The sequence below is a fragment of the Papio anubis genome, chromosome 8 (assembly GCF_008728515.1).
Source record: "Papio anubis isolate 15944 chromosome 8, Panubis1.0, whole genome shotgun sequence".
Taxonomy (NCBI): domain Eukaryota; kingdom Metazoa; phylum Chordata; class Mammalia; order Primates; family Cercopithecidae; genus Papio; species Papio anubis.
Genome location: NC_044983.1, coordinates 115,055,593 through 115,082,974, shown reverse-complemented (window position 1 = coordinate 115,082,974; position 27,382 = coordinate 115,055,593). Strand labels below are relative to the sequence as shown.

The 27,382-nt window shown below is 37.6% G+C and overlaps 1 protein-coding gene across 8 annotated transcripts in view; it reads left to right on the top strand.

Annotated features, from left to right (window-relative positions):
- Positions 1–27,382, top strand: part of TAF2 (TATA-box binding protein associated factor 2) — a 104,728-nt gene that overhangs the window by 34,988 nt on the left and 42,358 nt on the right. For 7 of the 8 annotated variants that reach the window (XR_004185920.1, XR_004185921.1, XM_031669710.1 and 4 more), the window contains 10 exons: positions 375–474; positions 3,682–3,767; positions 5,649–5,784; positions 8,389–8,543; positions 9,224–9,338; positions 9,685–9,794; positions 12,671–12,736; positions 14,401–14,653; positions 17,178–17,318; positions 20,312–20,422. Coding sequence is in view for 6 of the 8 variants with exons in the window: in XM_031669710.1 (XP_031525570.1) it covers positions 375–474; positions 3,682–3,767; positions 5,649–5,784; positions 8,389–8,543; positions 9,224–9,338; positions 9,685–9,794; positions 12,671–12,736; positions 14,401–14,653; positions 17,178–17,318; positions 20,312–20,422 (1,273 nt within the window). In the remaining 2 variants the exon portion in view is untranslated. The remainder of the gene's footprint in view (positions 1–374; positions 475–3,681; positions 3,768–5,648; positions 5,785–8,388; positions 8,544–9,223; positions 9,339–9,684; positions 9,795–12,670; positions 12,737–14,400; positions 14,654–17,177; positions 17,319–20,311; positions 20,423–27,382) is intronic. The other variant, XM_031669711.1, reaches the window with a different exon arrangement.

Here is a 27,382-nt window from a genome sequence, read left to right as displayed (position 1 = left end):
GGACTTTTAGAATTCAACAGTATAGTCCTGACTATGAGCAAGTATTTCCCTAGAGGCAAAGACAGTAAGAACAGAGTTGGGCAGGAGGGAAGCAGCACTGTCAGAGTAGAGCATATACTCTAGTAATTTATACCTGAAGCAAGACTGTAAAGCAGTCTCATAATTAATGGTAAAGGCAGGTGTGAATAAGGTATAATGAATGGACAAGCAGAACTCAGCCAGAGGAAGTTGGGGAACCTAATGATTTGTTAATAATTTTCATTTTCTTTATGAAGGCAGGGAAATACACACTACACTTATTCCATTATCCTCTTCGACATTTTCTGAGGAGTTTTTATGATTAAAAGTAATTTGTACTTTGACTTTTTGCTTAGGTCTGATGAATGGGTGCTGAAGGGAATTTCAGGCTATATCTATGGACTTTGGATGAAAAAAACTTTTGGTGTTAATGAATACCGCCATTGGATTAAAGAGGTAATGACAGCTAGTCATCCACTTACAAGTCAATAAGACTGTTAATGTTCTCCTGATTTCCAGGTCTCATGTCCTCCATTTTTAATGACTGTAAAATACTTCAAAATACTACTTGAAAATCCCTAATTTTTCCCAGCAAAATGGGAATCGATTTACTGAGAAAGACTAATGGTCTATTTTATCTAATCTCCATTGTCAACATTGGCCCCTAAAAACATTTTTTCCTCTATGGAAGAGAATATTTAAGTTCCTTAAACATCAGATTGGTCGTTAGGTATGTCCCAGCTCCTTATAGTAGTCATTTGTAATTGTGCTTCCTAAATTTGTTTAGCTTTGTGACCTTAATCTTTCCAAGTCTCATCTGTTTCAGGAGGGCAGTCGTAGTGTCTGCCCATGGGCAGAGATTATTAGACATTATACATGTAATGTGCATGATGCTTTGCACATATTAACTGCTTCTTATATTCTGGCTAGGCCTTGAATGCATTTATGTTGTCATTTCATGTCTTTTTTTTTTTTTTTTTTTTTTAACAATTTAAAGATTTGGCCAAAAATATAACATCAATTGTATTTTACTTAGCACATTCTGGTCATATACATAAACATTTTAATCATATCATGCTTAGTGTCTTCCTTCTCAGATGGAAAAATTGCAGCCTTTAATATCTTTATTAAACAAACCTTATCATCTTCCCCTTATTCTCATTTTACATATTATTATCATCCAAGAGTAAACTCAAGCCAAAAAGTTAATTTTCGAATACTTTAAACATCTAGAGCTATTAAGGTATTTGTACGTCTATAACTGAAGGAGTCTCTTCTTTATTTCAGAAACTATTAAAGAAGAAGAACAGAATAACACAACACTTAAAATGTTTCAGGCACTGTTACCAATGTTTTATAAATATTAATGAACCTAATTCTCCTAACTACCTTGCTATTATTCCCATTTTATAGATGAAGAAACTGAGGCACAGAAAGAAAGGTTAAATTATGTGGTCAAAGTATACAGCTAGTAAGTAGTAGGCCCAGGATTCTAGCTTGGCTTTTAGTTTCTTCCCTATGCTGTTTGCCACTTTTCTATACTACATCTATATTATTTAAAGCAGTTATGAGTTTCCAATGTTGCAGGAAGTCAGGGACCCCGAATGGAGGGACCGACTGGAGCTGCAGCACAGGAACATAAATTGTGAAGATTTCATTTTAATATGGACATTTATCAGTTCCCAAATAATACTTTTATAATTTCTTATGCCTGTCTTTAATCTGTTAATCCTGTTATCTTCATAAGCTGAGGATGTACGTCACCTCAGGACCACTGTGATAATTGTGTTAACTGTACAAATTGATTGTGAAACCTGTGTTTGAACAAAATGAAATCAGTGCACCTTGAAAAAGAACAGAATAACAGTGATTTTTTAGGGAACAAGGGAAGACAACCATGAGGTCTGACTGCCTGTGGGGTCGGGCAAAAAGAGCCATATTTTTATTCTTGCAGAGAGCCTATAAACAGACATGCAAGTAGGGAAGATATCGCTAAATTCTTTTTGTAGCAAGGAATATTAATATTAATACCCTGGGAAAGGAATGCATTCCTGGGGGGGGAGGTCTATAAACGGCCACTCTGGGAATGTCTGTCTTATGTGGTTGAGATAAGGACTGGGATATGCCCTGGTCTCCTGCAGGACCCCAGGCTTACTAGGGTGGGGAAAAATTCCACCCTGGTAAATTTGTGGTCAGACTGGTTCTCTGTTCTCGGACCCTGTTTTCTCTTATTTAAGATGTTTATCAAGACAATACATGCACTGCTGAGCGTAGACCCTTATCAGTAGTTCTGCTTTTGCCCTTTGCCTTGTGACCTTTGTTGGACCCTTATCAGTAGTTCTGCTTTTGCCTTTTGTGCTATTCCCTCAGAAGCATATGATCTTTGTTAGACCCTTACTAGCCTTTTGCCCTTTGACGCATGTGATCTTTGTACCTACTCCCTGTTCTTACACTCCCTCCCCTTTTAAAACCCTTAATAAAAACTTGCTGGTCTGAGACTCAGGTCGGCATCATGGTCCTACTGATATGTGATGTCACCCTCGGCGGCCCAGCTGTAAAATTCTTCTCTTTATACTGTCTCTCTTTATTTCTCAGCTGGCCGACACTTACGGAAAATAGAAAGAACCTATGTTGAAATATTGAAGGCAGGTTCCCCCAATATTCCAGCACAATTGTGGTAGTGTTTTTTTTTTCACTTATGCTTTTCTTTTTTTTTGAGACGGAGTCTCACTCTGTTGCCCAGGCTGTAGCGCAGTGGCACAATCTTGGCTCACTGCAACCTCTGCGTCTGGGTTTAAGTGATTCTTCTACCTTAGCCTCCTGAGAGCTGGAATTATAGGCACCTGCCATCATGCCCGGCTAATTGTTTGTATTTTTAGTAGAGATGTGGTTTTACCATGTTGGCCAGGATGGTCTCGAACTCCTGACCTCATGATCCACTCGCCTCAGCTTCCCGAAGTGCTGGGATGGATTACAGGTGTGAGCCACTGTGCCCACCTTCACTTATGCTTTTTTTAAATTTTAATTAACGAGGCATGGTGGCATGTGCCTGTAGTTCCAGCTTCTTGGAAGGCTGAGGTGGGAGGATCACCTAAGCCAAGGTGGTTAAGGCTGCAGTAAGCCATAATCAGCTACTGAACTCCAGCCTGGGTGACAGAGTAAAACCCTGTCTCAAAACAAAACAAAACAACCCCCTGCACCCTGCTTTTTTTTTTTCTGTTTTAAAAAAAATCTCTTTTTTTTAAAGTTCGATTTATGTCATGTTAGAGAAGACTGGAGAAGTTTAAAATGATGGATTCCTGACATAATTTATTCCCATTCCTTTTTACTCGCCTGAATTCCTTGAAGCAAAATACAGAGAAGGAAAAAATAAACTTGGAGACAGCTCAGAGAGATTGAGAACAGCTATAAGAAAAAGTTGCCAGGCTGCTGTCCAGCCCTGAAGTCACAAAGTAGGGAAGTCTTTGGCTTTTGTCATTCTGCCAGCTACGTGGGCTGCTTTATTTACAAGAACATAAACTACTCTTTAAATACATTTCACTTATTTTAAGAAATTTACATCTGATTTTAGGAAATGAGAATTCAGTTTAATTCTAAAATTTGGTATGTAAAAAAATGTTACTTTACAAATTTTACTGACTCCTATTTTTATATATTTTTTAGGAGCTAGACAGAATTGTGGCATATGAACTGAAAACTGGTGGAGTTTTACTACATCCCATATTTGGTGGAGGAAAAGAGAAGGATAAGTATGTTTATTGTTCAGAGATGATATTATAAATCTTGACTATATATGAAAATTATTTCATTTAAGAGCTAAATAGTATTTCATTGTACCTCAGAATTTAACCTTTTTCTTATTGCTGTCCTTTGCTAAAGCTTACAAACTCATAAAGCTCTTAAGGTTGGAAGTAATAAGTAAAATATAAAAATAATTTTAAAAATGTCAGATTGATTAAAGTATTTTAAGTTTTAATATGCCACATTTAAAAAAAAATTTTTATTGTTTTTTTAAGTGAGATCTCACATTGTTACCCAGGCTGATTTCAAACTCTTGGGCTCAAGCAATCCTCCTGCCTTAACCAATATGCTACATTTTGAAGGAGATGTGTGATACCACTTGCCATAGTTTGTTTATGCTACTATAACAAAGTACCACAGACTGGGTAATAATATAAACAATAGAAATTTACTTCTTGTTCTGAAGGCTGGGAAGTTCCAGATTGAGGCACTGGGAGGATTGGTGTCTGGTGAGGGCTACTCTCTGCACCTAGTTGGCACCTAGTTGCTGCGTCCTCCAGTGGGGAAGAATGTTGTGTCCTCACAAGGTGGAAGGGATGGCAGGGCAAGAGAACACTCCCTTCAGCCTGGAGCCTTTTTATGAGGGCGCTAATCCCATTTATGAGGGTAGATCCCTGATGACTTAATCACCTTCCAAAGGCCACCCCTCTTAAAACTGTTGCATTGGGGTTTAAGTTTCAATATGAATTTTGGAGGGGGCACCATCATTCAAACAAACCATAGCACCACTCGTACATATAGTTCAATACAGTGTTTCTGATGGGGAATTTAGTGTGGTACTAATCAGAATTGTACAATGGGTAATTTTTAGATGCAGCAATTCTTCTAGGTATGTGATCATGTAGAAATTCTTGTGGCCCAGCACGGGAGCTTATGCCTGTAACCCCAGCACTTTGGGAGGCTGGGCAGGTGGACCACCAGAGTTCAGGAGTTTGACACCAGCCTGGCCAACATGGCAAAACCCCATCTCCACCAAAAAATACAAAAATTAGCCAGGCATGGTGGCGGGTGCCTGGTCCCAACTACTCCGGAGGCTGAGGCAAGAGAATCGCTTGAACCCAGGAGGCAGAGGTTGCAGTGAGCCTAGATTGTGCCACTGCACTTCGACCTGGGGACAAGAGTGAGACTCTATCTGCTCCCCCCAAAAAAGAAATTCTTCTTCTAGGCATTTATCATATAGAAATATTTGCACATGTGTAAAAAGATATTCACCATAGCATTATTTTGTCTAGTGATAATTTGTAAACAACTTAAATGTTCATGTATGTCATAAATATTTTCTAGACTATCTTTCTCTAAATGTATGATCCTTTTCATTATGTCAAAAATTTTTATTTTTACGTAGTCATTGTGGTATTTATATCTTCCAGATTTTATATTTTTTCTTAGGAAAGTTTTTCCCATTCCAAAATTATAAAGAGAAATTTTTTCCTTCATTTCTTTTAGTACTTTTTTAATGGTTTTTGTTTTATATATATAATCAATCCTTAATATACATTTGTGCATGCTTCAGTGTTGGGATATTTATTGGAATTGCGTTGATTGTATTGACGAATTTGGGGTGAATGCAAGTATTTACAGTATTGTATCTTCCCATCTAGGAGCTTGCTATTTGTTTCTTTTTATTCAGATTTTCCTTTATGTCCTTAAGTAAAACTTCATAATTTTCTTCCAGTTAAGTTTATTTTTAGATGTTTCTTAGTACTAAGGAAATTGTTTATATATTCCCATGAGGTTTTTTTGGGTATTTTCTTGATGTGGTCATGAAATTTATTGTTTATTAATAGTCAAATTTGCTGTATTAGGTAAATGTGTTTATTTTTTTTTAGTCCAGCTTCCCATCTACACTTTTCAATAAAGCATCCACATACACTGTCCTGGGAATACTACACTATGTTTCAGTGTAAAGCCCACCTTGTGATGAGATTGATTGAAAATAGGATCAGTATGGAATTTATGCTACAGGTAAGTATTAAAGTTAAGAACTTAACAATGGTAAATAAATATCTGTATGTGTGCAACCTGAATATGTTTCTGTAGAATAGGAGTCAGGACATCTGGATATATAGTTTTGTCTGCCCACTAAGCAACCTGTGCTTTATATTTGCATTTCCTCAGATGTAGAATGGATATCAATACCAGAACAACTTAGCACATGATTTTTATGAAGACAGAATGTAGTGGTTGGGCATGGCATCTCATGCCTATAATCCCAGCACTTTGGGAGGCTGAGGTGGGATGATTGCTTGAGGCCAGGTGTTCGAGACTAGCCTGGGCAATGTAATAAGACCCCATCTAAAAAAAATTTATATTACAAAGTCAGGCATAGTGGCATGATTCTGTAGTCCCACCTTCTTGGGTGGGGGCAGGAGGATTGCTTGAGTCCAGGAGGTTGAAGCGGCAGTGAGCTATGACTGTGCCACTTCACACCAGCCTGGGCGACAGAGCGAGACTCTGTCTCAAGAGAAAAAAAAAAATTAGAATTGTCGGGATGAAAGTAAAACATATCTATGCATGTGAATTTGTGTTCTGCATTATATTAAGGATGAAATGCCACTTTAAACTGTTTTCAATAGAAAAATGTAAACCAATATAAAAAATGTTTATTTTTGCTATTGCTAAATTTTGCCGTATATTTTAAGCAAGTTTCAGTGTAAATAGTTGTGATTTAGTAGTTGAGAGTGGAAACCAAATGTTCAGCCATTTTTTTTCATTGATAACATTCTTAGAGGCAGGTAAATAATTTTTTTAAAGCATTTTAAGTTTGCTATAAAGTTCAGTTTCTTTAATCTTTCTTTCACCTTGCCTTTTTTTTGGTTTGTTTTGTTTGTTTTGTGAGATAGGGTCTTACTCTGTTGCCCAGGCTGGAGTGCAGTGGTGCAGTCACGGCCCACTGCAGCCTTGATCTCCCAGGCTCAAGGGATCCTCTCATCTTTCTCAGCCTCCTGAGTTGCTGGGACTATAAGCATGCACCATCACCCCTGGCTAATTTTTGTATTGTTTGTAGAGATGGGGTTTCACCATGTTGCCCACTCTGGTTTCAAACTCCTGGGCTCAAGCTACCCACCTACTTTGGTCTGTCAAAGTGCTGGGATTACAGGCATGAGCCACCGCACCCAGCCTTTAGAATGAAGAACAGAAACATTAAATGAGAGATGGTCCATAAAGAGCCACTCAGGCTTTGGAGTAGTATAAATCCTGATGAGTATCATTAACTTCTTAATTTCTAGCTTCTATGTAAACTCATAACACAATAAATTATTGGTATTATGTAGGCACCAGCCCCACAGGGTTGGTGGGTTTTTCTCTCCGTGTGCAGAGACAAGAGATCATAGAAATAAAGACACAAGACCAAGAGATAAAAGACAGCTGGGCCTGAGGGACCACTACCACCAAGACGCGGAGACCAGTAGTGGCCCCGAATGCCTGGCTGTGCTGTTATTTGTTGGATACAAAGCAAAAGGGGGCAGGGTAAAGAGTGTGAGTCATCTCCAATGATTGATAAGGTCATGTGAGTCACATGTCCACCAGACAGGGGTCCCTTCCCTGTTAGGTAGCCAAGGCGGAGAGAGAGAGGACAGCTTACATCATTATTTCTTCTATGCTCTTTTCAGAAAAGTCAGAGACTTTAATACTTTCACTAATTTTGCTACTGCTATCTAGAGGGTGGAGCCAGGTGGGCGGAGCCAGGTGTACGGAATGGAACATGAAAGTGAAACAGGAGCATGACTGCTGAAGCACAGCATCACAGGGAGACGGTTAGGCCTCCGGATAACTGCGGGCGGGCCTGATGGATGTCAAGGCCCTCCACAAGAGGTGGTAGAGCAGAGTCTTCTCTAAACTCCCCCGGGGAAAGGGAGACTCCCTTTCCCAGTCTGCTAAGTAGCGGGTGCTTTTCCTTGGCACTGACGCCACTGCTAGACCATGGTCTGCTTGGTAGTAGGCGTCTTCCCAGACACTGGTGTTACCGCTAGATCAAGGAGCTCTCTAGTGGCCCTGTCCGGGCATGACAGAGGGCTCACATTCTTGTCTTCTGGTCACTTCTCACTGTGCCCCTTCAGTTCCTATCTCTGTATGGCCTGGTTTTTCCTAGGTTATAATTGTAGAGCAAGGATTATTATAATACTGGAATAAAGAGTAATTGCTACAAACTAATGATTAATGATATTCATATATAATCGTATCTATGATCTATATCTAGTATAACTATTCTTATTTTATCTATTTTCTTTATTATACTGGAACAACTCGTGCCCTTGGTCTCTTGCTTTGGCACCTGGGTGACTTGCCGCCCACAGTATTATATATTACTTACTGTAATTCTTAATGAACAGTATTATGCAGTATATCATTAACATTCAATAATGTTTATATGAAGAATGGTTTTGTATTCTGGCTGCTTATATCTTTGCATATTTCTGTTGCTGGTAGTCTTTAGAATAATCTATGTATTAGTGAAATTATTGTCTTCTATAATTGACTATAATAAAGTTAGAGTGCGAAGTGAGTATTCTATATAATTGAAAAGAATCTGTTATATGAACTTACTAAATGATTTTATCCTTACAGGTTTTCAATAAACTGCTAAGTCTGGCTAGTACTGCTTCATCTCAGAAGTTCCAGTCACATATGTGGAGTCAGATGTTGGTTTCCACATCTGGGTTTTTGAAATCCATTTCAAATGTCTCTGGCAAAGATATTCAGCCGTTAATAAAGCAGTGGGTGTATCCTTTTCAATAGCAGTTCAACAAAGTGGGGAAGGGAATAAGGTATATGTGCAAGGGGAAGATGGAAGGAGAGGTTTGAGGGGGACTAAAGGAAGTATGAACTGTTTATATTTCTAAACAGTGGTAGAAATAATGATGAACTGTGGATTGTTTCATCTGAGATTCCTACTAGACATTAAGGTCCACACACGTATGTTTATATTTGTAAAGTTTGGCATATTTTAAAGTATTTTCTAGTGAGTAAAGAATATGTGAGTAAAAAAACTGGTTTGATGGTAGGATAGGTAAGTAATCTGCCAGAGAGGCCTGTAGAATTACTTGTGAGGTGCAGTGGTTTGGTTACTTGTGGATGTAGTTAGGGGTTGGCACAATTGCAGTGGTATCTTGGAATTTTGCAATTTTTGCATTTTTCACTTTATTATATTAATAACCTTGTATAGTGGTTCTGCTTCTTTCAAAACACAAATTTGTCAGTGTTTCAGAAATTTTATTTAAATCTGGGGAAGCATTTTTCACAAGTACTTTGAATACTTTGCGACCTGATTTACAGCAGAGTATGCTCTCAAACTTTGAACTGGTGGGAATGCACTTGAAAATTACTGATACCAAGATGGATAATTTATTTTGTTTAGTACATATTTACTTTTGTATGTAAAATTTCCTTTACAATTCGTCAGAGATCAGAGTGGAGTGGTAAAATTTTATGGAAGTTTTGCATTTAATAGAAAGCGAAATGTCTTGGAATTGGAAATAAAACAGGACTATACATCTCCTGGAACTCAGAAATATGTGGTAAGTGTTTTTCCAAAATGGCCTTTGTACTGTTATCTCCTCAGTTTCAATAGAAGAGGGACTTAGGGATGGGTTACTACTTAGAAATTAATGAGATTTTGTTTGCAGAGGATAATTTGTGAAAACATTGGCTTTGTCAAAGAGGGGAAGTGGAGGTACAGAGATATCAGGGGACTCAGAATCTTCCAGTTGCCCTCTTTGGCACCAATTGCCTATCTAGGTTTCCAGATACTCATTTTGTGTAATATCATTTTATATCTTGATTTATATTTCTCTGTACACATAAACATACATATTGGTATTTTTTAAATCACATCTCTGAACAGTGTGTTGTTTTTTTAAAAAGGGACCACTTAAAGTGACAGTGCAGGAGTTAGATGGATCCTTCAATCATACGCTGCAAATTGAAGAAAACAGCCTTAAACACGATATACCCTGCCATTCCAAAAGTAGAAGGTAGGCATTACATAATAACTATAAATTGAAGGGTAAACTACAAATCTCACAGACTAAAATGCCAAAATAAAAATTCTGTTGTATACCTAATTTTTAAAAATTATACTTTAAGTTGTGGGATACATGTACAGAACGTGCAGGTTTGTTTCATAGGTATACACGTGCCATGGTTGTTTGCTGCACCCATCAACCCGTCATCTGCATTAGGTATATCTCCTACTGCTATTCCTCCCCTAGACCCCGACCACCCAACAGGCCCTGGTGTGTGATGTTCCGCTGCCTGTGTCCTTGTGTTCTCATTGTTCAACTCCCACTTATGAGTGAGAACATGTGGTGTTTGGTTTTCTGTTCCTGTGTTAGTTTGCTGAGAATGAGGGTTTCCAGCTTCATCCATGTCCCTGCAAAGGACATGAACTCATTCTTTTTTATGGCTGCATAGTATTCTATGGTATATATGTGCCACGTTTTCTTTATCCAGTTTATCATTGATGGGCATTTGGGTTGGTTCCCAGTCTTTGCTATTGTGAACAGTGCTGCGATAAACATGTGTCCATGTGTCTTTATAGGAGAATGATTTATAATCCTTTGGGTAATACCCAGTAATGGGATTTCTGGGTCAAATGGTATTTCTGGTTCTAGATCCTTGAGGAATTGCCACACTGTCTTCCACAATAGTTGAACTAATTTACACTTCCACCAACAGTGTAAAAGCATTCCTATTTCTCCACTTCCTCTCTAGCATCTGCTGTTTCCTGACTTTTTAATGATGGCCATTCTAACTGGCGTGAGATGGTATCTCATTGTGGTTTTGATTTGCGTTTCTCTAATGACCAGTGATGATGAGCTTTTTTTCATGTTTGTTGCCGCATAAATGTCTTCTTTTGAGAAGTGTCTGTTCATATCCTTAACCCACTTTTGATGGGGTTGGTTTTTTTCTTGTAAGTTTGTTTAAGTTCCTTGTAGATTCTGGATATTAGCCCTTTGTCAGATGGATAGATTGCAAAAATTTTCTCCCATTCTGTAGGTTGCCTGTTCACTCTAATGGTAGCTTCTTTACCTGTGCAGAAGCTCTTTAGTTTCATTAGATCCCATTTGTCAATTTTGACTTTTGTTGCCAATACTTTTGGTGTTTTAGTCATAAAGCCTTTGCCCATGCCTATGTCCTGAATGGTATTACCTAGGTTTTCTTCTGGGGTTTTTGTGGTTTTAGGTATACCTAATTTTTTTAGACAGAGTCTTGCTCTGCCGCCCAGGCTGGAGTGCAGTGGTGTGATCTCAGCTCATTGCAATCTCCGCCTCCTGGTTCAAGCAATTCTCCTGCATCAGCCTCCTGAGTAGCAGGGATTACAGGCACCTGCCACCACCCCCTGCTACTTTTTGTATTTTTAGTAGTGACGGGGTTTCATCATGTTAACCAAGCTGGTCTTGAACTCCTGACCTCAGATGATCTGCCCACCTCGGCCTCCCAAAGTGCTGGGATTACGGGCATGAGCCACCATGCCCAGCCTATGTATACCTACTTTTTTAGGTAGAGAACATGCTATCAGATATCTTTTTTTCCTCATTTTACTTCCAGTTAGTATTACCAAACATTGTTTGCTTGCCTTCTTGATGACATTTTTATCTTTAGAATTAAATAACAATTTTTTAACATTTAGCTTTAAGAATCCTCATTTTGTTGGAAGGTAGAGGCTGAGGGGTGAGAATGGAAGTTCGAGTTTTTGGTACTAGAAAAAAATTCAAGACAAATAGGTTCATTCTTACTAGTCTTGTTGGATTAATACCTACAGGAAATATTAGAAAAAATGGTGATTGAAGGGAAAGAGCTCAATATGTCATGAAAAGCCTCTGCATCTTGCTGTGTCTTTTTTGCTTTTTTCTCTATATTATCATGCCCCTTCAGAATCTTCTCGATGTATTTCAAAGGCAAATTCCCACTTTTCTTTAATATATTTTTCAGTTACCACTTATTTGGCACAACAATTAGTATGTACTCTGAATAGTGAGAGATGAGAACATGTCTGTGCTTTGCTGGAGAAATACGAACTTTCAGGAACAGAAGTGTTATACTCATGACTGTTCAGTTCACTCAGATAGATGAGAGTGTCTGTTGACTTTGAAGTCCTTTAAAGAACTTGATTCTGAAATCTTACAGTCATTCTTACTCTGAGAAAATTCTTTCTTAAATCAGAGTGAGTTACTTATTTCTTTTTGTCCTATCCACCTTGGAAATTGGTAACATTTGATTGCTATTCTCAGGTTTTTTTCTCTGTAATAACAGAATGTCATTTGAGTATTCTCTGGTATGAGGAACACAGGAAAACTTTTCTCCGTGCCTGTTTTTATTTGCCCTTCCCCAGTTAACATAAAAACAGTTGCTTTTGTTTTTGCTTATCTTGAATCTTGTGCATATTAATTGGTTCTACATATGATCAATACTCTCACGATACTTTATTAGTTAATTCATGTAGGACAGAACTTTGCATATATGCAGCAGACAACTCAGAATTATTCGTTTCCCATTTCAAGCCTGATCCTTTTTCTATTTAAGAGTTTTCTTTACTGATATATCCCCTTTTCTATACAAAATTGCAGCTACCAGTTCTTGAAATATATGTTTTAGGTTGACATTTTATTATATATTTATGCTTCTTGTTGACATTTGATCAGGAAAATAATTTGATATTTACTTGATTCCCACCAGCTTTTAAATAAACACTTTGTTCTATTTAAATTTTATTACATTTGATAGCCATTTTTCCTAAGGATAGCTTTCAATGTTGTGTGAAATCCTTTATTTGAACTTTAGCTGCTGTTAATCTCCATTCAGAATTAGAAATCTCACAGTTTTCTAACCTACTTTTTCTTAAATGTAGGAATAAAAAGAAAAAAATCCCACTGATGAATGGGGAGGAAGTTGACATGGATCTTTCTGCAATGGAGTAAGTTAGTTAACTTAAATATAAGGTTATAATTTTTCTGCATTCTCATTTGTCTACTTCATTATGCATATGTAAAAGCATGTAACTGTCCTCCAGATGAGTGCTTTAAAATTTTTTTAATAGAAACCCTATGTTAAAACAGTTTATGTAAAATCATAACTAATCAAAGAGAGAAAAGTAAGTCTGCAGAGCCTAGGTGAAATTAAGAGGAAATGCATTATGGTTGAGGGGTAGGCATAACTTTGACTAGGCAGCTTTCTTGTTCTCTCTTGGTGGCCTCTAGAGCAGTGCTCAAACTATAACGTGCATGTGAATCAGTTGGGGACCTTCCCAAAATGCAGTTTCTGATCCAGTACTACACTAGTGAGGCCTGATAGTTTGCATTACTCGTGAGCTCCCTGGTGATATTGATTCTTTGTCCTTAGAACAAAGGTCTGGGGTGCCTTAAGTCTCCCTATGCTTGCGAAACAATTTAAAAACCACTGTTCTAAACTTTATGTGGTAATATTTATTGATTGACAGTGTTTTATTTTTAAATATGATACAGCTCAGACTTTCTGATTTTGCCCATTCTGTACCTGTATATTTTTTATAAAACCTCTGTAGTTATTTACTAACTTGATTGCCAGATTATCACTACTGTTTATATACAGATTATGTTCATTTGCCCTTTAAGATCAGTGTTTTTTTTTTTTTTTTTTTTTTTTTTTTTTTTGAGGCAGAGTCTTGCTTGATTGCCCAGGCTGGAGTGCAGTGGCACCATCTTGGCTCACTGCATGCCTGGCTGCATGCCACCATGCCTGGCTAATTTTTGTATTGTTAGTAGATTTGGGGTTTTGCCATGTTGGCCAGGTTAGCCTTGAACTCCTGACCTCAAATGATCCACCAGCCTCGACCTCCCAAAGTGCTGGAATTACAGGCATGAGCCACTGCACCCAACTGAGATCAATGTTAATTTGATTTTTTCATAGCAAGTACTTTGCCCGTAGTAAGCACGCAATATTTGCTGAATTTGAATTAATATTACAGATGGTGTTTTTTTTTTGTTTTTTTTTTTGAGACGGAGTCTCGCTGTGTCGCCTAGGCTGGAGTGCAGTGGCGCGATCTCGGCTCACTGCAAGCTACAGGTGGTGTTTTTTTCATGAAAGTGTTGACATAGACTAGATGTTTTAAACAGTGTTACTTTCAGAAATACATGCAAATAAATTTGTGATATGCCTCCAAGTCAGATTTCAGAACTTGCTGTTTGAAAAAGGCAATCATGAGTCTAGTATTTTTAAAAGTTTTAAGTCAGCTGAACAAGAAATTCGTCTCATTCTTTTTTTCGCCTCATATAATTACAAATCAAAATCACCAAAATAATTTCAGATGGGAAGTAAGAGATTCAGTATCCTTTGTAAAAGACAATTAATATTTTCTTATTTTTGAATGTCCTTTTAACAAGATGGATATGGATCAGACATTGTGAGAAAGTTGATATATGTTAAACATTATGAGGAATTTGTCCGTGCAGTTTTAAAAAATGAATACAGTAAAACTCCAGGCAGTCTTGAATACTACATCTAAAAGGGAACCTGGTTAATAAATGCTTTGTATTTATTTTCTAAATATGTAGATTATAAGTTTAAAAATTAAATTAAAAATAAAATTATATTTTGTTTCAGTGCCGATTCCCCTTTGCTGTGGATAAGGATAGACCCAGACATGTCAGTATTGAGAAAGGTGGAATTTGAGCAAGCTGATTTTATGTGGCAGTATCAGCTCCGGTATGAGAGAGATGTTGTTGCACAGCAGGAATCCATTTTGGCTTTGGAAAAATTCCCTACTCCAGCATCTCGGCTTGCACTCACTGATATATTAGAACAAGAGCAGTGTTTCTACAGAGTAAGAATGTCAGCTTGCTTCTGTCTTGCAAAGGTGAGATTATATATAGCATAAAGGAAATAAAGATGACTATTGTATATATTCTTTATATCTCTGAAAATAAATTAAAATTCACCTAGTCTTTAAATTTACTTGGTAGCTGATTCTTTGAAAGCTTTTGCCAAATGCTTTTAAATTAATAGGACTATTTTGAAAGAAACATGTTTTGACCTGAAAACAGATATGCAGAATAATTTTATAATTGTCAAAATGAAAAGTTAGAGATTTTAAAAATCAAAGAGAATTTTCACCATTTTGTTGAATTGTCAACCACGTTTTTAAAGTGAAGAATATATTTGGTGAGCAATTTCTTGGTTTGAGTGATGTTTTACATTAAAGTACATGAAATCTCTGTGTGCGTGTGTGTGTGTGCGTGTGTGTGTGTGTGTATTTTCTTTTTTTAAATAAAGACAAGATCTCACAGTGTTGCCCAGGATGGTCTCAAACTCTTGGGCTTGAGTGATACTTCTGCCTCAGCCCCCGACACAGCTGGGATTACAGGCATGTGCTGCCATGTTCCACTGTGTTCAATTGATTGATTAATCTTAATTATCCCACTGTAATAATTCACATTGATTTGAGTTTATAAATTGGCATTAGTGATAAGTAACTTAAAATGGTAGACTCTATAATATTCTAGAAAAGTTAATTAAGAAAACTAAATATGTTTCTTTAGATGCAAATTATCTGAAGGTAGAACAAATGGAAACCAGAAAAATGCAGACAAAATTTTGGCCAGGAATAATGTTTTCCAGGTATTTTTAAAAAACTTGATAGTAGGGCCGGGCGTGGTGGCTCAAGCCTATAATCCTAGCACTTTGGGAGGCCGAGACGGGCGGATCACGAGGTCAGGAGATCGAGACCATCCTGGCTAACACGGTGAAACCCCGTCTCTACTAAAAAATACAAAAAGCTAGCCGGGTAAGGTGGCTGGCACCTGTAGTCCCAGCTACTCCGGAGGCTGAGGCAGGAGAATGGCGTAAACCCAGGAAGCGGAGCTTGCAGTGAGCTGAGATCCGGCCACTGCATTCCAGCCTGGGTGACAGGGCGAGACTCTGTCTCAAAAAAAAAAAAAAAAGAAAACTTGATAGTAGGTTCATTTTCCACTTAGTGATTCTTGCCTTCCTCACTGTTAAATCCATTTGTCCTATATTTCAACAAGTTTATAATGGTTTTGATTTCTTTTTAATGATAATAAGTGAGTAGTTTAATTCCTATGTTCTCAGATATGTGAGAGAAAGCAGTGATTTTCTTTGATAAAACCATCTGCAGAGAATATAATTTCATTGTTTCTATTAAGATCTTTGTGATCCCTGTATGCTAAAATCTTAGCAGGTCTATAAAATTGTAGAATATGTTGTTTAATCATAATTTCATTTTTTTCAGGCATGATTTTTATATACCCTAAAAATATCAATAGCAAGACATAGGGTAAAGCAAGATACGCTTTTGTAAAGCATGCTTGCAGGCTTAAATAGTAGCACTGCATTTGGCTTCTTGTTCAGTTAGGGTAGATTGAAAAACCTTATTTAAAATTCATGATGATGTTTCTGTCTGATGAGGTTAAAATATTAGAATTATGTCTGTCTAAATGAATAAAGACAGACTATTCAAAATATGAGTCTTTTGCATACGTATTTTTCTAAAACGTAATACTGCCATTTAGAAATTAACTTGTAGAAAATAATTATAAGTACACATAAGAATTATTTTGACTGAGTGCAGTGGCTCACGCCTGTAATTCTAACACTTTGGGAGTCCGAGGCAAGTGGATCACTTGAGATCAATAGTTCAAAACCAGCCTGGCCAACATGGTGAAACCCCATCTCTACCAAAAATACAAAAATTAGCCAGGTGTGGTTGTGTGCACCTGTCGTCCCAGCTACTCAGGAGGCTGAGGAAGGAGAATCTCTGGAGCCCAGGAAAGCCCGGGACACAGCGGTTGCAGTGAGCCGTGATCGTACCACTGCGCTTTAGCCTGAACGATAGAACAAGACTCCATCTCAAAAAAAAGGAAAAATAATTTTTTTTTTTTTTTGGAGATGGAGTCTGTCACCCAGGGTGGAGTGTGATGGTGCCATCTTGACTCACTGCGACCTCCCCCTCCTGAATGAAGCAGTTGTCCCACATCAGCCTCCCAAGTAGCTGGGATTACAGGCACCCGCCATCAAGCCCAGCTAATTTTTTTTGCATTTTTGTAGAGACGGGGTTTCACCATGTTGGCCAGGCTGGTCTTGAACTCCTGACCTCAGGTGATTCACCCTCTTCGGCCTCCCAAAGTGCTGGGATTACAGGTGTGAGCCACCATGCCCGGCTGGAAAAAGAATTTTTTTGCCGGGTGAGTTTGTATAGTTTCTTGGAAATGGTGATAAAATGCTAAATTGTTATAAATTTCTGAGAAGTGAAGTTGTTGAAAAACCAATGCAGTTATAGTATTGATAACTTTTAAGAAGCTGTTTTATTTAAAAGTATGTTTGCATTGGTAATGGAAATTATTTTGTTTTTTAATTATTTACAGATTGCAAATTCAATGGTGAGCACATGGACAGGACCACCAGCCATGAAGTCACTCTTTACTAGGATGTTTTGTTGTAAAAGTTGTCCAAACATTGTGAAAACAAATAACTTTATGAGCTTTCAAAGTTATTTTCTACAGAAGGTACAGTTTACTTTCTAATTTTCTCATGGTTTTTATATATCTCAGTTTAAGTTGGAGACTGTTCAAATAATAGGTGTATTTACTTTCTTTGCCTCTATTCTTTTTTTTTTTTTTTTTTTTGAGACGGAGTCTCGCTCTGTGGCCCAGGCTGGAGTGCAGTGGCGTGATCTTGGCTCACTGCAAGCTCCACCTCCCAGGTTCACGCCATTCTCCTGCCTCAGCCTCCTGAATAGCTGGGACTACAGGCGCCCGCCACCACACCCGGCTCATTTTTTGTATTTTTAGTAGAGACTGGGTTTTACCGTGTTAGCCAGGATGGACTCGATCTCCTGACCTCGCGATCTGCCTGCCTTGGCCTCCTGAAGTGCTGAGATTACAGTCATGAGCCACCACACCCGGCCTCTTTTTTTACTTTTAAACTTTTTTCCAAACTGATTAAGTGATTATTGATTTTGTGATCTGTGTGCAAGTGACTCATTGGCCACATTAATATTAAAGAAATGTTAAAGAAATTAAGAAATTAAATTAAAGAAGTACTAAAATTAAAATTAAAATTAAAGAAATATTAAAGAAATTAAACAGAAATGTTTAATTTGCCTTTTTGATTGGTTACCTGAGGGATGGAGAAGTGAGTAGGCCCTTCTGTTGGCAGTCCTAGAATGTGGACAGCACATCTGAGTCAGAGACAGCACAGCATGGAGTTCTAGTGTTAGTCCCAGTCCACTACTCACTAGCAGTTTGCACATGTACAAGTTTCTTAACCTTCTACACCTCAGTTTAAAATTTATCTTTTTTAGAATTAAGATCAAGTATGTAAAGTATTTTATACTACACTTATATTAAGTTTTCTATAAGTGGAATTTTTAGAAAGTGGTGGCGTGCTGCGGTCTAGTTAGAATCATTGTTTTAGGAAAGGATATGGGAATGACAGGATGGTCAGCATTTGGGCTATTTGGATATCACACATAGAGTTTTTTTAGTAATTTCATAATAATGAAGGCAGAGATCAGGTTAACTAGATTGAACTAGAAAGGAGGAGTGAAGTTGAAGTGGAGAGAACTAATGAAGCCTGTTCTTTCAGGATTTCAGTCAAAGATGTAAGAAAGGATACTATGTTGAGGATGAAGCAAGGTTGAGAAAAGGACTTTTTGGGTTTGTTTTATACAGAGGAAGAACAAACTTGATGCATGTGTGACATGGGGAAAAGAGCCAGTGGAGAGGGAGAGATGGCATAGTCAAGTGGAGAAAGTAAATAGAGAAGGTTGAGCAAGTTCTGGAAGTGTTAGAGGGTGGGGCGCAGTAGGGAAGTAAATTTTAGAAAAGATAAGAACATTCCTTTTTTTGAGGCAGGTGGAATGTAGATTAAAAACAAGTGAAAAGATAGATGTTGAGGGGAATGTTAGGCAAGTTGAAATGTATTTATGATGGAAAAGAAGTAGATTGCACAGCAGCATTGGGGTGCCTTTTGAGAGTGGAAGCCAGGATATATTTATAGTAAATCTAATCAGCAGGACAGATCCAGGGTGATCCAGGTTTTGGGAAAGGTAATAATGGTGTGATCAAAGAAGTCTGTATCATCCTGTTATTTTATTTTTAAGAACTGCTCTGTATTACCATTTCACGAATTTATGGTATAGAAGCAAGTTGATTTCTATGTCCACCTTATATTTGTCTCATGATGCCACTGTGCCTTCATGTAGCTTAGGTCAATGTTTCAGTCTGGAGTTATGAACCGTTAGTGAAGGGATCATGAAATCAGTGCAGTTTTTTTTTTTTTTTTTTTTTTTAAATAGAATAGGTAGTATTCAGTATAAGCCATTTGTGGTTTACTTTTAAATTTGTATATAGTGCATTTAAAGTGTGTGTGTGTGTGTGTGTGTTAGGTTGTGTTATAAAATGTAGTTTTTCCTGTTAGCTACTGTCAGAAAAATTGGAAAGTCAATGCTTTTATTCCAATTCGCCTTTCTGATAATACTTCTAGTGGACAGGAGAGAGAGAGAGATTGGTACCTAAATGAAACTTGAGTCTCAAAGGGCAGAAAGGGCATAAGACAGGTATTTCTATGGAAAAGAACCTCTCCCTCAGTTGTTCCTATAGTACTAACACTGACAATTGTTGCTCTTGTTATCTCTGCTTCTTCAAGCAATAAAATGAGCCATTCTCCTTTCTGGCCTCCATTTTAGAGGAATAATTATTTTGAGTAAGAGGGGTTAGTCCATATCTCCCCATGTGCTAAAGACTAAGATGTCTAGTCATCTGTAGTCCTGCCTAGAATTTAATTAGGTTTGTTTTACTGACAGAGTTAACCAATGTGTGTAAGTCATGTTTCTACTTTCTTAAAAATGTTGCCTGTGAAAATTTGGAAAGAGAAAAATTAGGCTGCATTTCAGATGATTTATCATTTTTTCCCTAGGTTGAGGATTGGGTGTTCCTGAGGATTAGGTGTTGGGAGAATCAGTTTGTTCTAAGACTGAGTGGCTCCACCTACTTATGTCGTTTAATCCTGAAAATGGTTGTGAGGAAATGAGGCTCCTACTCAATAGGCAACTAGCTAAAGACACCTAGCACAGAAGGTAGTAGAATTTAGTTATTGAATAATGGTCCGTCTATTGCTGAAATCTGTACCTTTTCCACTGTATTACACAGAAGTAATTCTAAAATCTATGCCTTTTCCACTGTATCACATAGAAGCGAATTTATATAATTTACATCACATGTATTTCCTCCGGCAAATGAGGACCAAGGCACATAGCCTACAGAGTGATGTGCAGTCATGCAACTCTTCCCTTAGTTTCCTGCCCAGCTCTTCTCTTATGTTAGAATGCTTTGAGATATGTTGTCAGTGGGAGGAGTTGGGATGTGGAGGTGTTAGGCTCCGTCCAGATATCTGTGTCAGCCCAAGAGTAACTCTTTTCTACTTATAGTTCAATGAATTGTAGTAACAAAAAGTTAGGTTATGTGCTTTTAAAAGTTCTTTTTTTTTTCTTTTGTAGACTATGCCAGTTGCAATGGCTTTATTAAGAGATGTTCATAATCTTTGTCCTAAAGAAGTCTTAACGTTTATTTTAGACTTAATCAAGTACAATGACAACAGGAAAAATAAGGTGAGGTACTTTTATTTTTTTATCTTCTACAACAGTTTTCTTAGAAAGGCAAAGTAATTTTCTTAATATTACAAAACTACCCAATGGTATTTGTTTCTGAATAAATACCTAAAAATTTAGGTCTTTAAAAATAAAAATCATCGTTGAGTCCATAGTACTTGAAATTTCTAGAGACCGAGGCATGTAAACATGATTTATTAGAATAACCAGTGGATAAAAAACAAGATTAGTTTTTAAATGTTCTTCAAACCTCTTGTAATGTGGAGAGGAGTAGTGCATCAAATTTGGGGTAGCCAGCTAAAACTTGGTAAAACCTGACAATACAATTTTATTTGTATACTTTTCTTTTTTGTTCACCTAGTGATACCTAAAAGAGTTCTCAATTGGGATTAACTTGTTCCTTGATTCATTTGACCTTTTTCTTTTTTCTTTTCTTTACCATTATGTCTTTATTCATTTATTTAGCAAATAGCAATTGGGTGTCATGCTTCAAAAATTATTTCATCCTACTTTTTAACAGTCCAACAATCAACAAATGTTTTTAAGAATATATGCTATGCTAGAGAGTGTCCCGTGTTAGCTGGAATGGAAAGATGGTTGATGTCTTAATGAACTTTATTTATTCATTAAACAACTGCTCTATATTAGTCTGATTTTACATCATCAAGGACACAACCTGGTAGGGAAATCAGACAAGTAAACAGTTGGCAGTCATATGTGATAATTGATCCAATGGAAGTATATATGATTCCCTAGGGGAATGCAAGGTGTAGTCCTCTCTCAATATCCATGGGGGATTGATTCCAGGACCCCCTTTTTGGATACCAAAATCTACAAATGTTGAAGTCCTTTATATAGATATTTGCATATAACCTATTCACATTCTTTCACATACTTTTAAATCATCTCTAGATTACTTGTAATACCTAATACAATGTAAATGCCATATATATCATTGTTAATACTGTAGTGTTTAGAAGAGAATGGCAAGGAAAAAAGTCCATATGTGTTCAGTGCAGACACAGCCTTCCTTTTTCTTCCCCCAAATATTTTTGATCTGAGGTTGGTGGAATTCACAGATGCAGAATCCATGGACATGGAAGCCACATATACAGAGAGAGGGTTAGATATAGTGTCTACTTCGAAGGATGTAGAGAGAGACTCAGGGAAGTTTAGTATAGAAGTAGTGACCCTCAAACTGAGTCATAAAGATGAGTAGGATTTCCCCAGAGTTTGAGTAGGACCAGTCTAGGAAGATTGTTCTAGCAGAAGGAACAGCACATACGAAGACACAAGTAAGTGTTAGGATAAGTCAAATTGATGAAACTTTTAATAAAACATTACAACAGTTAAAAAAAAAAAAAAGTCACAGGCGTGTTTATTAAAAGATGACTATTTTAATGAAAATCAGGAAAACAATATTGCCTCTTTAACATTCAAATAATTTTAAGCTTAAAGACTCCTTTAAAAATTAACATTTTGGGCTGGGCGCGGTGGCTCAAGCCTGTAATCCCAGCACTTTGGGAGGCCAAGACGGGCGGATCCCGAGGTCAGGAGATCGAGACCATCCTGGCTAACATGGTGAAACCCCGTCTCTACTAAAAAATACAAAAAACTAGCCGGGCGCGGTGGCAGGCACCTGTAGTCCCAGCTACTCGGGAGGCTGAGGCAGGAGAATGGCGTAAACCCAGGAGGCGGAGCTTGCAGTGAGCTGAGATCCGGCCACTGCACTCCAGCCTGGGCGACAGAGCGAGACTCCGTCTCAAAAAAAAAAAAAAAAAAAAAATTAACATTTTAAAAGAATATGTTAACTCATTTTTTCTTGCCACTGTTTAATACTGTTGAATTCATCTCTGATAGGGTTTATGGTCATTGGTCTCTCCCAGAATAAGGCATATTAAGGGACATAGGAGTCCAAGATTATCTTTTAGTTGCCTTTGTCATGATAGTCCAACCTTTTTTAATGAGTAGTAAGCTCATCTATGCATACCAATTTTAGGAAGCATGTGCTTTTTATTCTTTCATTATTGTTTTGCTCAAATGGCTCAGATTTTCATGTAATTTAATACTAAGTTAGAATAATAAAACTAATAACTGGTAACTAAAACTAGTAACATTAAATTAACATAAGTCATCTAGTGTTTTATTTCACTCAATACATAGGTGGCTAAGTAGTTCCCAGGGAAATTTTATCTAATGGATGGTATAACAGGCTATGTTTCTAATTATTTCACTTAAAAGTTAATTTCATGATTATGTTAAAGTTTTTTCAGCAATCAACCTTTATTTTTTATTTATTTATTATTCTTTTTTGAGATAGAGTCTTGCTCTGTCACCCAGACTGGAGTACACTGGCGTGATCTCGGCACACTGCAACCTCCACCTCCCAGGTTCAAGCGATTCTCCTGCCTCAGCCTCCCAGGTAGCTGGGACTATAGGCATGTACCCCCACACCTAGCTAATTGTTGTACTTTTAGTAGAGACGAGGTTTCACCATGTTGGCCAGGCTGGTCTCGAACTCCTGACCTCAAGTGATCTGCCTGCCTTGGCCTCCCAAAGTGCTGGGATTACAGGTGTAAGCCACCATGACCAGCTGCAGTCAACCTTTAAATTGTGTTGGCCTGCTTGTAGGAAGCCCTCAAATGTACCTAAAACACATAATTACTATTTTTTTTTAATTACTCTCTGATGCTTGATTTGGGGATTTGATTTCCAATTGTTTTTTTTTTCTTGAGGCAGGGTCTGGCTTTGTTACCAGGCTGGAGTACAGTGGCGCAATCCTGGCTCACTGCACCCTCTGCCTCCTGGGTTCAAGTGATTCTCCTGCCTTAGCCTCCTGAGTAGCTGAGATTACAGGCACATGCCACCACAACTGGCTAATTTTTGTATTTTTTTAGTAGAGACAGGGTTTCACCATGTTGGCCAGGGTGGTCTCGATTTCTTAACCTTGTGATCCACCCTCCTTGGCCTCCCAAAGTGCTGGGATTACAGGTGTGAGCCACCACGCTTGGCCTCCAATTTTTTAAATATTTAATAAAGTTCTTTTTTTGTCCTGTCAGGCTTTGTGAGAGGTTTTTTGTTTGTTTTTACCATGTATGCTGCATTAAAATAGGTCTGAGGATCCTACTAGGAGTAAATTGAAATTTTTTAATGAGCCGTTTTATTTGTATGATGCTGGAGTTTCTTTCTAATAGCACCAGGTTCAAATCTCATGGAACACTACAACTACAAGAAGCCAAATGCATAATTTAGTTCAGCTATTTGCTTTGTAACAGGACTAAGAGCATATAAGGGGAAGTATTATCTCTGCTGCTTTTAAAGAAGTCCAAGATTGGGATTTTAGGACCAGTTTTACTAATCAAGTCAGTATGTGGTTTTGTAAAGAAATTTTCTCCGTGTAAATCAGGGATGTCCAATCTTTTGGCTTCCCTGGTCCACATTGGAAGAAGACTTACGTTGGGTCACACATAAAATACACTAACACTAACAATAGCTGATGAGTTAAAAAAAAAAAAATTGCAAAAAAACTCACAGTATTTTAAGAAAGTTTATGAATTTGTGTTGGGCCACATTCAAAGCTGTTCTGGGCTGTCTTGAACAAGCTTGGTGTAGATAGTCTATATGTGTAGATAGTCTATATGTCATAGTAAATATATAAAATACTGGTTAATAGTAGACACCTTTTAGTTATCTTTCTCTAAGTCAGACACTTAAAAGTTCGTTTATTTAATAGACATTAATACTAGGTTTTGATGATACTAAGATGAATAACTTATGATCTTTCCAGGTACTTAATCTATAATGAAAGAAATATACAAAAGATCAATTTTTTTTTTTTTTTTGTGACTGAGTCTCGCTCTGTGGCCCAGACTGGAGTGCAGTGGCGCAATCTTGGGTCACTGCAAGCTCCTCCTGCCAGGTTCACGCCATTCTCCTGCCTCAGCCTCCCGAGTAGCTGGGACTACAGGCACCCACCACCAGGCCTGGCTAATATTTTGTATTTTTAGTAGAGACAGGGTTTCACCGTGTTAGCCAGGATGGTCTCGATCTCCTGACCTCATGATCTACCCGCCTCGGCCTCTCAAAGTGCTGGGATTACAGGCATGAGCCACCGCGCCTGACCAAGAACAGTATTTTTAGTAAGATAAGTATTATGACATTAGGTTAACTAACCTGCTGAGGAAGTGCTTGGAAGGATTAACCCAAATTAAGGATGGGGAAGCCAGGAAAGGCTTCCTGGGAAAGGTTGAATCTAGAGAGAGCTGTAAGTTGATGAGGTGAAAGGACAGGAGAGGAGGAATACATGGTCAATTATAGAATCTTAAAAGTATAGAGAGGGAGCTTTTTGAATTTGAGAGGTTTCAAGAAGATCATTATTTTAGAAGTTATTTTTATAACTTTTGGCATATTTCTTGAAAATGGATCAATCTTCCTCATATTTTTACTTACTTTGTAAGATGTGAATATCTTAACTCCTACTATAAATCCAGTTTCTATTATTGTATAAATTATATAAGTACAAAGAGGATATAGATATAAATTTTAAAGTATATCAACTTTTAACTTGGAACTTATCAGCAAACTGAGCTCTTCAGACTTCTTTGTATTTTTTTTTACATAATAGAAATGGTAGTGTATTATAAGAATAGCTTTAGCACAGTGCTATTTGGAAAAGAATAATCTACTTATTAGATAATTGTGCTATTTAATTTTGTAGCCAAATTGTGCTATTATTTCTTCTCCTATCTTTTTAAAAAAGGAAATTTTTAAAGGTAACCATAGGTTTTTTTGGTGTTTTGTTTGTTTGTTTGTTTGTTTTTGAGAAAGTCCAAGCTTGCTTTTTCAATAATGATGTTGATTCTGATGTCTACTTATTGAGTGCTTAATACGTTCTTAGCACCATAAGTGTTTTTCCTATATTTTCTTATTTTAAGTAATATTATTATTTGAGATGGAGTCTCTCTCTTGTCACCCAGCCTGGAGTGCAGTGGCATGATCTCGGCTCACTGCAACCTCCACCTCCTGGGTTCAAGTGATTCTCCTGCCTCAGCCTCCTGAGTAAGTGGGATTATAGGCTTCCGCCACCACACCCAGCTAATTTTTATTTTTAGTAGAGATGGGGTTTCACTATGTTGGCCTGGCTGGTCTCGAACTCCTGGCCTCAGGTGATCGCCCACCTTGGCCTCCCAAAGTTATGGGATTACAAGCGTGAGCCACCAGGCCCAGCCTTATTTTAATTAATATTATTATTTTATATTATGTGTCTTCTAAAATTTTATTTTGTTTTAGATTGAAGAGTTGGGTACATCTGCAGTTTGTTACATAGATATAATACCTAATGTTTGGGTTTGGACTTCTAGCATACCCATTACCCAAATAGTAACCATTGTACCCAACAGGTAATTTTTCAACCCTCACTTCCCTCCTAGCCTCCCCTCTTTTGGAATTCCCAGTTCCTATTATTTCCTTCTTTATGTCCATGTGTATCCATTGTTTAGTTCCCACTTATAAGTGAGAGGATATGCTCTTTGATCGTCTGTTTCTGAGTTATTTCACTTACGATAATGACTTCCAACTGAAGTCATGTTGCTGCACAATACTATTTTGTTGTTTTTGTGACTGCATAGTACTCCATTCGGTATATATGCTACATTTTCTTTGTTCAATCCAAATTAGGTTGTTAATTTGAGATCTATCTTTTTGATGTAGGCATGTAACGTAATCAACTTTACTCTTAGCATTGCTTTTGCTGTATCCAAGAGGTTTTGGTATGTTGTATCTCTATTTCATTCAATTTTTTTTTATTTGTCTTGATTTTATAGCTTACCCAAAGGTCATTTGGGATCAAGTTGTTCCATTTCCATTTGCTCATGTAGTTTTGAGAGTTCCTCTTGATATTGATTTGTAATTTTATTCCACTGTGGTCTGAGAAGATACTTGATATGATTTTGGTTTTTTTGAATTTATTGAGATTTGCATTTTGGCCAAGCATGTAGTCAATCTGGGGGAATGTTCCAAGTTCAGATGAGAAAAACGTATATTCTGCAGTTGTGGGTAAAATTATCTGTAAATGTCTGTTAGGTCCATTTGGTCTAGATTCTAGTTTAAGTCCAGAGTTTCTTTGTTGACTTTCTGCCTCAATGACCTGTCTAGTGTTTTCAGTGGGGTGTTGAAGTCCTCCACTATTATTGCATTGCTGTCAATCTTTTCTTAGGTGTAGGTGTTGTTTTATGAATCTGGGTGCTGCAGTGCTGGGTGTGTATATAATTAAATCTTGGTTTTGTTTTAAACTTTGTCAGCATGTAATGCCTTTCATTTTGTTTCTTTCTTTACTGTTGTCAGTTTAAAGTCTGTTTTATCTGATATAAGAATGGCTACTCGTGGCTGGGCACAGTGGCTTATCCTGTAATCCCAGTGCTTTCGGAGGTCGAGGAGGGCAGATCTCTTGAAGTCAAGAGAACAGGATCAGCCTGGCCAACATGGTGAAACCTCGTCTCTACTTAAAAATATAAAAATCAGCCATGTGTAGTGGCACATGCTTGTAATCCCAGCTACTCAGGAGGCTGAGGCAGGAGAATCACTTGAACTTAGGACAGGGAGGTTGCAGTGAGCTGAGGTTGCACCACAGCACTCCATCCTGGGCGACAGAGCAAGAACCTGTCTCAAAAAAAAAAAAAAAAAAAAAAAAAAAAGAGTGGCTACTCCTGCTCGCTTTTATTTTTCATTTGCGTAGTATATCTTTTTCCATCCCTTTATTTTGAGTCTGTAGGTGTCTTTTGTCATTAAGGGGGTCTCTTCTAGGCAATAGATAGTAGTGTCTTTTTTTTAATCCAACATGCCATTGTGTATCTTTTTTTTTTTTTTAAGAGACAGAGCCTCGCTCTGTCGCCCAGGCTGGTGCGCAGTGGCATGATCTCAGCTCACTGCAACTTCCGCCTCCCAGGTTCAAGCATTTCTCCT